General features: G+C 40.4%; 1 protein-coding gene across 1 annotated transcript; it reads left to right on the forward strand.

The window, feature by feature from the left end:
- Positions 1-2238: 2238 nt before the first annotated feature.
- smim13 (small integral membrane protein 13) lies at positions 2239-5698 on the forward strand. The gene is made up of 2 exons (XM_071500835.1): positions 2239-2663; positions 4279-5698. The coding sequence occupies exons 1-2, from the start codon at positions 2588-2590 to the stop codon at positions 4467-4469; spliced, it is 267 nt and encodes an 88-aa protein (XP_071356936.1). The 5' UTR covers positions 2239-2587; the 3' UTR covers positions 4470-5698.
- Positions 5699-12447: the final 6749 nt, after the last annotated feature.

A 12447-nucleotide genomic window follows, 5' to 3' on the forward strand; every position in this document is an offset into this window, starting at 1 on the left:
TTCATCCAGAGTGTTTGCATGAGGCAGGTGTTGCATTTAATGATCGGTGTTTGCTTAATTTATCATTTCATACTGAGCAAACACATGCAACAAACTGCTGGAGGGGAAAACCTCTGACATTGGGTCTAAGCATTTGTGACTCATTGAGGGAAACAGTTTTCCATTGATGTGCTCTCGCTGTACTTTCCCTGCTTGCAGTGCAGTTGGCTACTGAATGAATACAACACACATGAACACACACTCAAAGGCGTGTGCGAATTAAGAGGTAGCCACATGTACCTGAATCAAACAAACAAAGAAATGTTCTTGTTATCTTATTTCAATACTCTGTAAATAATGTCAGATAAAATAAAACTTTACTGGTAAAATGATAAGGAAAGAGTAACTGATTAATAATGTAAATAGAGTAAAAGTGGGTAATGGACATAAATATGAAGCTACAGCTGACACCTGATTAGCTTAGCTTAGCAACAAGACTGAAAACAGAAAACAGCTAGCATGCCAGAAAGTTAAATAAAATCAGCTGTTCAGCGCCTCGATAGCTCTCTAAATAACATCTTATATTTTTTCTTTAATCGATGCTGAAATGCAAAAATAACAGTTTGCTGGTTTTACATGCTGGTTGTCTTACAACAGCTCTCAACAAGCTAAGCTAAGCTAACCAGCTATGTATCAATCTCCTTAATGAAACTCTGAGCTGATAAGCATATTTTCCAAAATGTCAGTAGTCACCTGACAACAGTGGTTGTAATTTCACCATGAATCACTCAGTCGCCTTTCCCTCTTTGATATTCTTTGAAAGTCTCCCTGAAGATTTCCATCTCAAGGTTCTGTGTGTGTGGAGACATGTATTTTCTGCAAAGTCAGCACAGTGAAAACAAGATATCCTGCGGTGCCTTCACAGACACGGGGTAGGTGTGGTTCTTAGAAAGAAAAACAATGAGAAAACTGCACCGAACCACAAACTTTGTGACTGATGTACCACCTCAACTACGTGCAGCTCGGCTCCCGGTGATTTTTAAACCTGCGGTAAATGGACACTTGGGGACAGTGGACAACTTAACATAATACGGCTTTAAGTTGTCTCCCAAAACCTGAGAATCAAGGAAAAGAAACCTTTACATGAAACAAAAGATTCCTACAGGGTTTCGGTTGCATGGGCCAGACTCACATACTTTCACTAGACTCAGTCTTCACCTTACACATGTTTCAGATGCCATCTTGAAGCATGACTCATGTTCTGTCTTCAACTTAATATGCAAATTCTGAGGCTGGTACATATGGGAGGACACATTTGACCGCAAGTGTGCACAAGTCAGGACATGCTGTTCCTACATTTTCAGATCCAGACAGAGAGGGAGAGGATGACAGGTGGAGATGGAGAGTACACTCTGTTTACACAGTCTAATACGTCATGTCTCCAGCTCTTCACACTGTTAAAGGTCCTCTGCCTTTAGCTTATGGTGACAAATATGAAATCAGTGACCTGCTCTCAGGTACAACTGGAAAACATGTCATTCAAACATTTGATAATGACTCCTCCTGCTGGACTGATGAAGAAATGCCATTTTGTTTTCATAAAAATCTACCCTGAAAAAAACCCCAAAACTCTTTAATGGAGGAAAAAAAAAAAAAGGAAAAAATGTGGTAACTTCAAAACAAAGTGTAAATTATGTAAATTTGAAATAGAATCATTATTACTTAGTTTTAACAGCTTTCACTGAAAGTTTGTTGCACACGTTGCTTTGTTAGTTTCTGGCTGCATTAGTGGACTAATTTCTTTTTTGAAGACGTTTTTTCTTTTCATCTGCTCATGCTAATGTGTGTAAGAAAGTGTTAGGAAAGAGTGCTCTCAACTCCACCTCACGACTTTTCTAAATTGATGTGAAATGTGAAATATTTGTATGCATCACCAAAAATGCCCCTCTTATGGAACACATTGTAAAATTGTGGTGTAATCTGATTCTGCATCAAACAGGGGGATATAACTACTACTTCTCCTACTAGTAATAGTGAGTAAAAGTAGTAAAAATATACTTCTATACTTCTAGTACTATTACTAATAACAGCAGAAGCAGAAAGGGGGTAATGATGATGCCAGGATACCCCAGGAGATGGCAAAACTACATAAAAGGTGAAATTCCAAAATCAACTGCATTACCCAGAAATCAGCTGCGCCCTCTGCGCAGTCGCAGTTTGAGTCGGTATCATGACGCTGGTTTTGTTGTCCTAACCCAGTTACTGTACGGCACTGTGTCGCCAGTGAGAGCCACCGAGTACATGTGGCAGTGATGTAGCAGACAGAAGAAGGACTTTAACCCGCGGAGACCGGCTAACGTTAGCTAATGTTACAGCCTACAGGGCTTTGAGGACCGTTTGTGGACCCACCGCGGCTCTGCTCGTCCACCCGCTAGCTAGCTACATGCTAGCACACACGCTGGTGTGAGTTTGCGATGTGCTGCTGTTTGTCTTTCTCTCCCTCTCGCCTCGGCTAGCTATCTAACCCGGCTGCCAGGCGGACAGCCCGCTCTGTGGCGTGTGCAGCGGAACAGTACGCCGCCATCCTGCTGTCAGGAGCCGAGCTGAGATGTGGCAGAGTGTCGGGCTCACGCTGCTGGTCATCGTGGCCACACTTGTCTGTGCGCTGCTCTTCATGCTGTTTGGTGAGTTTAAAGACGATAACCTTCATAAATGACTCACCCAGTCTTGTGCTAACGTTACAATAAGGCCGGGGCTGCAGCAGCTGCTAGCTGATAAGAGGCTGCATCAACAGGAGACAGATATAGCTGAAAAATGTGGAACTGGTCCTTTAATTTTGCCTCAGGACATGTCAGGCTGTGCTGAGGAGTTTCGATTTCAGTGAGGAGTTTCTATTTCTGTCATGTGCAGAGGAGGAGGCTGCTCGTTTACCCCTCTCCCCTCCCTCCGTCTGCAAACTGTCAGTGTTGTGATCGTCACACCCTCAGGAAGAAATGAACAAGTCTCTGTTAGTCCAGCATTTCCCCTTCTGTAAACGCAGTCCAGCCTGAGACAGACAAGGCTCCAGGTGCACAGCGCTGTGCAGAAGTGTCAGGATTGCTTTCAAAAACAATGCCATGGATCATTTTTATTCATCATTTAACTTGGCTCATTGTTCCTCTAACCTCTGAGGATAGTTTTTTATGACTGTGGCTGTGTGTTTGGGCTCATTGTCAGCTGCAGAATGAGTATGGGACAAGTCAAACACCTCCCTGATGATATAAAACCTTACACAGTACGGTATGTTCACATACAGTTCAAATTACAGAGCAACAGTGATTTCCAAATAACTTACCATTGTTTTAAAAGTATTTCCAGAATCCTCAAACACTCTTTTTACAAGCAACTCTCCAGTCGAGGAAGCCTGTAAATGATGATTATTTTCATTATCTATCTGCCAGTTATTTTCTTGATTAATCAGTTAATCACTTTGTCCATAAAATAAATGAATACAGTGAAAGTTTTGTTTTCTGTCACTTGATGAATTGATGAATCGCTGCTGCTCTACTTTACATAAAATTACACATCTCTGTGTGTCATTTTTTAATGAAAATACAAAATCGCTGTTTGCAAATATTGTGTATTGTAAAAGTTTTCAATTTTAGTTCTACAAATTGAGAGAAGCTGTGTCATTTCTACATCCAAACCGGCTTTGTTTGGATTAGGAGACAGAATAGGATTAAAAATATTGATTATTGTGCCGTGTAGCTCTGCAGAGGTGAGTCCAGAAATAGATTAGATTAGATTGACAGAAAATGAATCAAACCATTTTAGTAACTGAACAGTCATTTTAGTAATTTTCTGAGCAAAATTATCAAGCATTTGCTGTTTCCAGATACATACATGACGATAAACTGAATGTCTTTGGGTCTTGGACTCTTGGTCAGACATGAAGACATCACCTTGGGCCTTTATAAAAAGGCATTTTCCACGATTTTCTGGTGTTTTGTAGACAAAAGAACTAATAGATGAGAGAAAATCATCAGCACATTAATCAAATAATATTTGTTAGTTTCAACCCTAGTGCAGGAGACAATATTTTTTGTGTCTGGAAATACTTTAAAAGCAGCATTAAGTGTTGTCTGGGTTTTTCAAAGCTTTATTTGTTTACAGAAAAACAGATGCTTAGCTGTGTGACTTGAATGTAATCCTAATAAATGAGAGGCCTAACCGGGTGCCAGCGCTCTACAGAGCACCTCTGGTTTTAAGGGTGACTTTATTATGCCTGTGAATAACTGCTTTCCCTCTTCTCCCCCTCAGGTTGGTATGTAGTCTGGCAGCTCTTCCTGTCCAAGTTCAAGTTCCTGCGTGAACTTGTTGGGGACGCTGGCACCCCGCAGGCTGAAACCCAACCGTCCGAAACCAAGAATGAACGTACAGCTAACGCCCCAACTCGAAATCGGCCCAAGACTGCACGCCAAAGAGTCGCTTTTCCAGAAAGCACTTCATAGATCATCCAGACAGCCACTGTGTATCTTGACATGGAACCTGTGCCACCATGACTGCTCGTCAGCCCTCTACAAATGTCATGCGTAATCATCCGAGAAATTTCCCACTGACCCTGCGATCTACACTACACAAGGACCTTGTGGACACTCAGTAGTCAGCCCTCCCCCTCACCAGGACACTTTAAACTGACCAGGCAGATCTCCTGGCTTCAAAGGGAAAAGCCATTACCGTACACCGCTGTCCATTTCTTTGTCCTCCGATCATATGTTTAATTACGTACAGTCTAATGTACTGAGCAGTGAGTCTGGGGCTCCACTCACGGTCCTTTGGTTATCCTGCAATAGTGACGGCCGGCTTTCGTGAGCGGCCAAGCTGCTTCCTGCCACCTCTGTGGAGTATGAGGATGCTCCACCCATCACACAAAGAGATTCATCAATTCTCTTATGTACATGTTGTAATCGTGTATTTTTAGCAGAGGTTTGCAGATAACTGTTAACAATGAGCTTGTCTGCATCATTTCAACAAGAGCAACTGAAGATAAACTCGAAACTGAAACAACGATTTGTACAACTGACAACTTTATTTTCTTTAAAACGTAACAAAGTGCAATGAGAGGAATGTTGATGCTGTCATTTTGTTGTTTCTTGCACAGTGTACTTCTCTATGTATTATGGACTACTGTCTGTGAGGTGGAAACTGTCTCGCTTAGTAGAAAATGCCCAAAGCCTCCAATGAAGTCGACTAATGACAAGTCTTCATTCCAGTTGTGTGAAATGTGACCTTTTTTCTTGCAACTTCTCCTTCACCCTTTTTATTGATTCATACTTGAAGAGTCAGGAGAAAGTTCCAAGGAGACGACCGTAGGCGTTCAGAAGCAGCTATCCACATAGTTAGCTGAAGCCTCGGGGCGACAGAACGAGGCTCCCTGCCGCAGAAAACCTGCCCGAGCGACGTCTGAACCCTGTCCCGTTCCCTGTGCCTCTGTCTGTACCAGTGCCCGTCTAGATGGCATCCACTGGTTTGTTACCCGGCCTCCTTCTGTGGCCAGCAGTCGCTTCCTGTCCATTTCAGGGCAATTCAAAGCTGACCACAGCCTAATCAATATTTATGTAACACAGTTTCCCTCCAGGTACAACTCATGTAAGTCTTGCACCTTTTTATCAGCAATGAATTTGTTTTTTTTCTTCAGAGGAGCAGTAGCTTCAAATAAATAATGCCATACATCTGCTGAGCCCTGAGTCCTGTTTGCTTCTTTCCTAGAAAAACTCAAAGTTATTATGGTGAACATGTGATTTACTTATATTTGCCATAAAGAAAATTCCTTTCATGAAAAACCTCATTCTGTACACACATGGAAAAAATTCTGTCTCTTGTTTCAGCTTCTCAAATGTGAGAATGTGCAGCTTTTTTTTTTTTTTTTTTAGATTTGTCGGACAAAATAGGACATTTGTTTACAGAGGGTTTTAGAGCAAACAAGCCATTGATAAGAAAATACTCAGCAGGTTAATCAATAGAGAAAATAATCGTTAGGTGTGTTCAGAGAACAAATCGCCTCTGCTACTCCTCGCTTCTTCCTGTGGGAAAACTCTGTGTATGTAAGCAACCTGCACTTTCTCAACAATTTACACAAAATATGGACGGCGATGTTTTGTTGTTGGTGCCTACAGATGAAGTCCTGCTGGTTTTTGTCGTCTTGAACGACAGCCTCGTAAACCAACATGACACTTTGCTCAGCCTTTTAGGTCATTGTGCTTCACAGGTTTCAGCTGCTGAGACTTTCTGCAGGTTGAACACAGGGTGGCAGCATCACACTGACAGAAAACAGCATCCAGCAAAACACAAGGACTGAGCCTGAGGGTAAACGTTTTATTGCTGGTCAACAGTGAGTTTTTCTGAGCACTAGTGGTGGAAAATGCAAATTACTAGTGGTAACTTCAGTCAAGTAAATGTACTGTATGAAAGTACATGTTTGAGTTACTTTTACTACATTTTATGATACTTCATAGAGGGAAATGCACATTTCACACCACTGCAGTTATCAGACAGGTGTAGTTACGCCTTCTATTAAACATCATGATTATGGAAACAAAACATTTCTGGCATATGATGCATATATTGACTCTACTAGTTATAATTGCTTCCACCTCATCCAGCTGAAACATTACAGTGAGAGTACACAGTAGTGCAGTAGTAATAATAATCCAATAATGTAACATAAATCTCCTACAGGGGGCATCCTGCAGCCTCAAGAACACTTTAATTACATTTAATTTGATCTATTTTAAAACTATTAGAACATATTGCTGGTAAAACTTCGGTACTTATACCAGATTTTTACTTAATGGTATCAATACTTTTTGCACAACCTGTGAGAATAAAGTTATGTGAAGTCGTGGGACGTTTTTTGTTTAGAGATGTCTTGCAAGACTAATTTGAAGATACACAGTTGAGTTGTGTGCAGACAAAACAGTCTGTGTCGGTATTTGATGGTTAATGAGACTCAGAGATCTGTAGAACAAAACAAGAAATTTATAAGATATTTAAAAGTGATTTAAATTCTTATTTTGCCCACATGATTTGAGAGTTTGGTTAATGAGTGTTTTTTCTTTTTCACTGTGGAACAAACAGTGCAGCTGTTTTGTTTTTGAGTGGAATTCAGAGACAAAAACAGATGCTAAAACTTACAAAAATAAAATACTAAAAATAAAACAAATACACAGAAACACATGCCCTGACTCCAGTGAAATCCCTCTGCAAAACCGTCTGTGCACCCTTTTAGACTCTGCTCGCTGCCTTCAAATTGCTGCCATAAATTACTGTCTCAGACCTCAATGCAGTACATTAATCTACTGTATGTATAATCTATACTGAGTCTGTCTAGCTTTAAAAGATCATTTTAGTCTCTGACAACACTTAATCAATTTCAGCCCCAAGGGTCATTAGCTTATTCCTAAACTGCTCATACTTGATGCAGTGCAAGGATGCAATGATTGTGACTGCAAACGTGCAGCAGAGCGAGATCTAAATGCTAACAATGGAGCCACAAATGAGCTCTATTGTAATAAAGATGATGTTTTCTTGAATTGAAGAGCTTTAAAGACAGATTATTATAAAACGCTTAGTGTTTCATGGGTAAAATAATAGGTTGACTCTTTTTAAAGTTCAAATGTATTGAATTTCCTCAGAGCTTGTGGTTTTTAGGCCCTTTTCTCTTCTGTGTCAGTCAGCTCTTTTGAAACTCAGATTAGTATTTCACTCACGACTGCCTAATAAACACTGATCTGCAGTCATGACTTTATATTTGCTGCTAGAGAAGCAAAGAAAGTAAACACATGTACTGTCCAGTATATTTTTGATGTACTTTTCTTGAGTGTTGTACTTTTTACTCCTTTACATGTATCTTACAAATAAAATAAATATATCCGTCCATCAGTACATTAGCCATGGGGGGCAGGGGGGCTTGAACCAATCCCAGCTGACACAGGGTGTGGGCGGGGTACACCCTGGACAGGTCACCAATCTATCACAGGGCAAATGAAAATCAACAAATAAATTATATGTTAGTTAAAATGAGCCCAACCTTTGCCAGCTACAACATTAAAGTCATTACTACGTCAATGATTTTAATTAAATAATATAATGTGCTGTACATAAGTACAAGTCTGAGGTACTTGTATGTATGTTGTTTTTCTGAAACAGGCCATTTTGCATGAGTACTTTTACTCTTGGTACATTAAGTGTATTTTGACAGTGATACTGTAGTAAAATCTTGATTGCAGGACTTGTGCACAGATGGGTAGAAAGCTCCACCCCTCATATATATAACCTGTCCCTTAGTGATCATTTTTGTGTCCCTTTTTGGTCATTTTTCTTCTCTGTGGTCATCTTGCATTTCTTTTTTGGTAGTTATGTGTTGCTTTTTGGTCATTTTTGACTGTTCGTGATTGTTTTGTGTTTCTTTTTTGGTTGTTTATCATCTCCTTAAGGTCATTTTGTGGTAACAACTAAGCTCTATGACTTTCAATTTAGAAACATTAGCAGTCATTTAACACTGAGGCTGTGGGTCAGGAGCCCCATGACTTCTGACCTTTGACCCTTAGCCCCTGAAACTATGCCTGGTAGGCCCATTAGGTACTCCATTCATGTTTCATCTGAGTATTTAACCGGCCGCAGCAAGAACATAATCAAATATAATTAAATGTAAATAGGAAATAGATGTATGTTATTTTGAGTGCAGTAATTGATGCATTTCACTGTGGTATTACTCAAAAGTTGAGAATCCACTCGTCCAGAATATCCTGTATCCATCATTCACTGGAAACACGTGCAGAAAATTAAGAAACCACCCTTACAGTAAATTGACTATGAGGCAAACCTTTGCTCAGATTTTTATTCATACTAATGATGCCACCTCTCCCTCAGATCTGGCTGACTACATTTCTGCCTGCAGCTGGGGCCTTTTTCGGAGAAGGAGGCCCCGCTGAGCTACGAAGCTGTAATTTCAGAGCCTGCAAATACTTTACAGGAAATGATTGTGGTAAGCCAAGGAAATGACATAGACTCTCCGCTGCTCCTCTCGCTCTCTCTCTCTCTCTCTCTCTCTCTCTCTCTCTCTCTCTCTATATATATATATATATATATATATATATATATATATATATATATATACACACCGTACTTTGCTTTGTGCTGCTGCTTCTGGCTGTAGGTGTTGCCCATTATCTCTCCAATGACCTTGCACTGCTCACGCACAGTCAGGTGATCAGCTGACTTTTTGATTGCCATTGCTCTTGTATATCACTGCAAATTTCCACCCCAGCAGCCCAACACCTGTTTGCTGTTTCTCGGCTCGACTAGACAGTATCTCATCGGGGAGCGTGGAGACAACTGCTCCAGGGGATTGAACAAAATGCAGCCTCAGCTCTCACGCCTCTGCAGCACCTTGCGTAGTTGTGGAGTTGTGGTAAACCAGAGACTGTCATTAATGAGATGTTTGGCCCGATGCCCCTGGTGACAGATACACACTGAAGCTTCTGCTGCTGTCGAGTCCAGGACAGTGTGTTCTGGCCCCGGTGGATGTATTAGAGCTGCCAGGACTAAAATAACTCATTGATTCACCAATCTCTCCCCAGGTCTCAAGCATTAACATCAGCCAAAAGCTATTCTTCTCACTAGTTTAGAGCCACAGTGTGTCCTGAGATGCCTTTATTACTGCCTTACAACGACAAAACAGAAACAGCTAAGCAAAGACAGATACATCAGGTGAAAGCTAACTGTTGAGATAGTGACAGATAGCCTTAGCTAAAGCTAAAATGGTACATTGATTTCTTATTTTCCCCCCTTGCTCTTATTTGTAATTGAAAAATATAAATTTAGATTTTCGATTTTTCAGTATAAATATGTACAGTGGATGCACAGATAGACACCTAGTATATGAGCTGCACAACAAATGCGCATCAAAATAAAGTTTATTTTCCTAAAATGGATCAAAGTGAGAAATTATTTTGTATACACTGCATTTTCCCTTTTCATTTTAATAACACTATCCAAAAGGATGTTCTCTTTTAGCCATGTTAGCTCGTTGGATGGCAGTGGCAGAGAAATCCATGGCTCATGACTCCGGTGATCCTCTGACTTTTCCCTCTAGACTTGACTGATGATTTCCTGACTTTCTTTTAGCGCCACAATGAGTTTGAAATTTCTGATTTTAAGTGAAGTATCTCAACAATTGTTGGATGGAGTGCCATGAAATTTTGTAGAGACAGCCTGGTCCCCAAAGGATGACTTTTGTCCTTGGAGGTCAAAGTTGAAATATTTCAATGTTGATGTGATCCATCAATCCATTGACTTTGGCAATCCACTGATATTAGTATTTTGAAAAGTTTGCCATAAAATTAGGTACAGACAATCCTAGCCCCCTCAGAAATATCACAAAGGTGATAACCTTTTATCTAGAGCCACAAACAGGTCAAAGTTTATGATCAAATATCTGCAAAACGACTGACATTCCCCTCAGCTGTAAAATGAAGGCATTACAGCCTTTCTGTCTGTTAAACAGTTTGCAAGCCAACCCTAAAACTTTAAACCCTTTTCTGCTCTCTGCTCTCTGCCTTTGTGGGGCAGATTAACAGAGAATATGTCTCAGACAGACTTTTAAGGTGGATCTGACATCTCCTGATTTACCGTGTCTGTCTGCAAAATGGGAACCCTTTTAAAAAAGTCTTTCCATTGCAAATTCCTTTCTTTCTCATCTCCCCGGAGAGTGCTGAGAGGAATGCAGTGAATAATAAAAACAGCTAGATTGCTTGTAAGTGCCAGGCTGTGTGAGCTCGCAGGCTTTTTAATGAGATTTTCTGATTGGGAGCTGGAGGGGGGCGGAAGTCTCGCTGTGGTCGCGGGCATCTCTTCTTCTCGCAGTCCCATCTATCTATCTCGAGTGTAGCATCTCCACAGGGAGAGAGCATATTTCACTCAGACTATAATGAAAGAGAGGAAAGAGGGCTAGGAGAAGATGAGGAAAGAAGAGAAGAAAACAGAAAGGTTGTTTTTCGTCGTATCCTACAGCCAGTTACTGTTGTTAAGAGGCTGTTGCAGAGGAAGCCAAGTGATTCTACACATTTTTATCAATTCACTACACTTTGAACCACAGAAAATGTGTCGCAGCTGATAGCGTCGCTCTGAAAAACACAGAGAACGTGTGTGTGAGAGCTGCATCTCGTCCTTTACTCGCCCCTCATTATTCTCTGTGTGTCATATCTAATGTTCTACGAGCAAAGTGAAGAATTGTTTGGCACAGCCACCTTTATCCAGCAGTTCTGTCCCGCTCAATGTGAAATCCTGTCAGCCCCATCTTTAGCTGAGCCCTTCTTAAGATCAGAGGGTACAAATAAGTCTGATCCGATATGACTTGAAATCAAAAATATCCTGCAGGGATCCACGAGGATGTGACTGAGTTAGACATCACTTTGGGTTACTGCAGTGACAATGATACTTTATTTGCAAATGGAGCTCTTTACCAACTGGTGATGCTAAGTCATGCTTTGGATAAACTCAGCTCCTACCTCAAGGTTCATTAACTAGCTAGTTTGCTTGATGACTCTGAGAATGAAGACCTTGAGATGTGGTTGAAAGCCCATAAAAACTAAACAAAGAAGATTTATATTTGTGCTGGTTCATGTTTGAAATATTGTTATTATGTAGGTTTAGATTTCACCTTGTGTTGTCTTTACTTAAGTCATAGATCCCAGAAAGTTGATACAACACTGGCTCTAATAACGTAAAATCTCTTCCAGCCATGACAGTGTTTCTGGTGTTGTTGCAAGTGTTTGTGGCCTGATTTTGTCACCGTGCAAGATGCAGTCACGAAACCTGATAGTTGAGATCAAAATGAAGGCGGAGTTCAAACACGGGTGTGTTCTGACCCATGAGGACTGAGTACTCATGTAATAATGTATTAACTACTGTGTACTAGTGTAGTAACAGAATAACTAATGCCTACTCATGTAATAATAACTACTGAGTAGTCATGTAATAATATAGTAACTACCGTGTACTTGTGTAATAGCATTGTATAAATGTTATATATATATATATATATATATACATATAGATATGTAATATGTAGTAAAAACTACTGAGTACTCATGGATCAGAGCGTCAACACTTCCACAGGTGTCACACTGGGTGTAATCCCATCGTTGGGATTTCTTTAAATAAAAAAAAATGGAAAAATGAGGCTTGATGATTTATTTTAAGAACAGGAGACGGATTCAGAAAAGTGTCAGTCAGTCATGGAGAGGAGGACTGTGGGGTTATGTTTATTCATACAGTATTTAGTCTTCCATTTTACTTATGCTTCAGGTTGTGTACAGTAAAAGCTCTTGTGTATAGACTACGGCGTTAGTCTGCTCCTACACCACTTTGATTTCCCTGTGTGGGATCAGTGTATCTAAAAGTTATAATTACTTTCGTCTTTAATCT

The sequence above is a fragment of the Trachinotus anak genome, unplaced genomic scaffold, assembly GCF_046630095.1.
Source record: "Trachinotus anak isolate AG129_WGS33_773 ecotype Australia unplaced genomic scaffold, CSIRO_AGI_Tana_v1 ptg000016l, whole genome shotgun sequence".
In the NCBI taxonomy this organism is placed as follows: domain Eukaryota; kingdom Metazoa; phylum Chordata; class Actinopteri; order Carangiformes; family Carangidae; genus Trachinotus; species Trachinotus anak.

Excerpts from the sequence above, each read along its gene's own strand:
- smim13 (XM_071500835.1), top strand. The coding sequence starts at position 2,588 with ATGTGGCAGAGTGTCGGGCTCACGCTGCTGGTCATCGTGGCCACACTT. Across the intron at positions 2,664-4,278 it reads GCTGCTCTTCATGCTGTTTG|GTTGGTATGTAGTCTGGCAG; the intron begins GTGAGTTTAAAG and ends TCTCCCCCTCAG.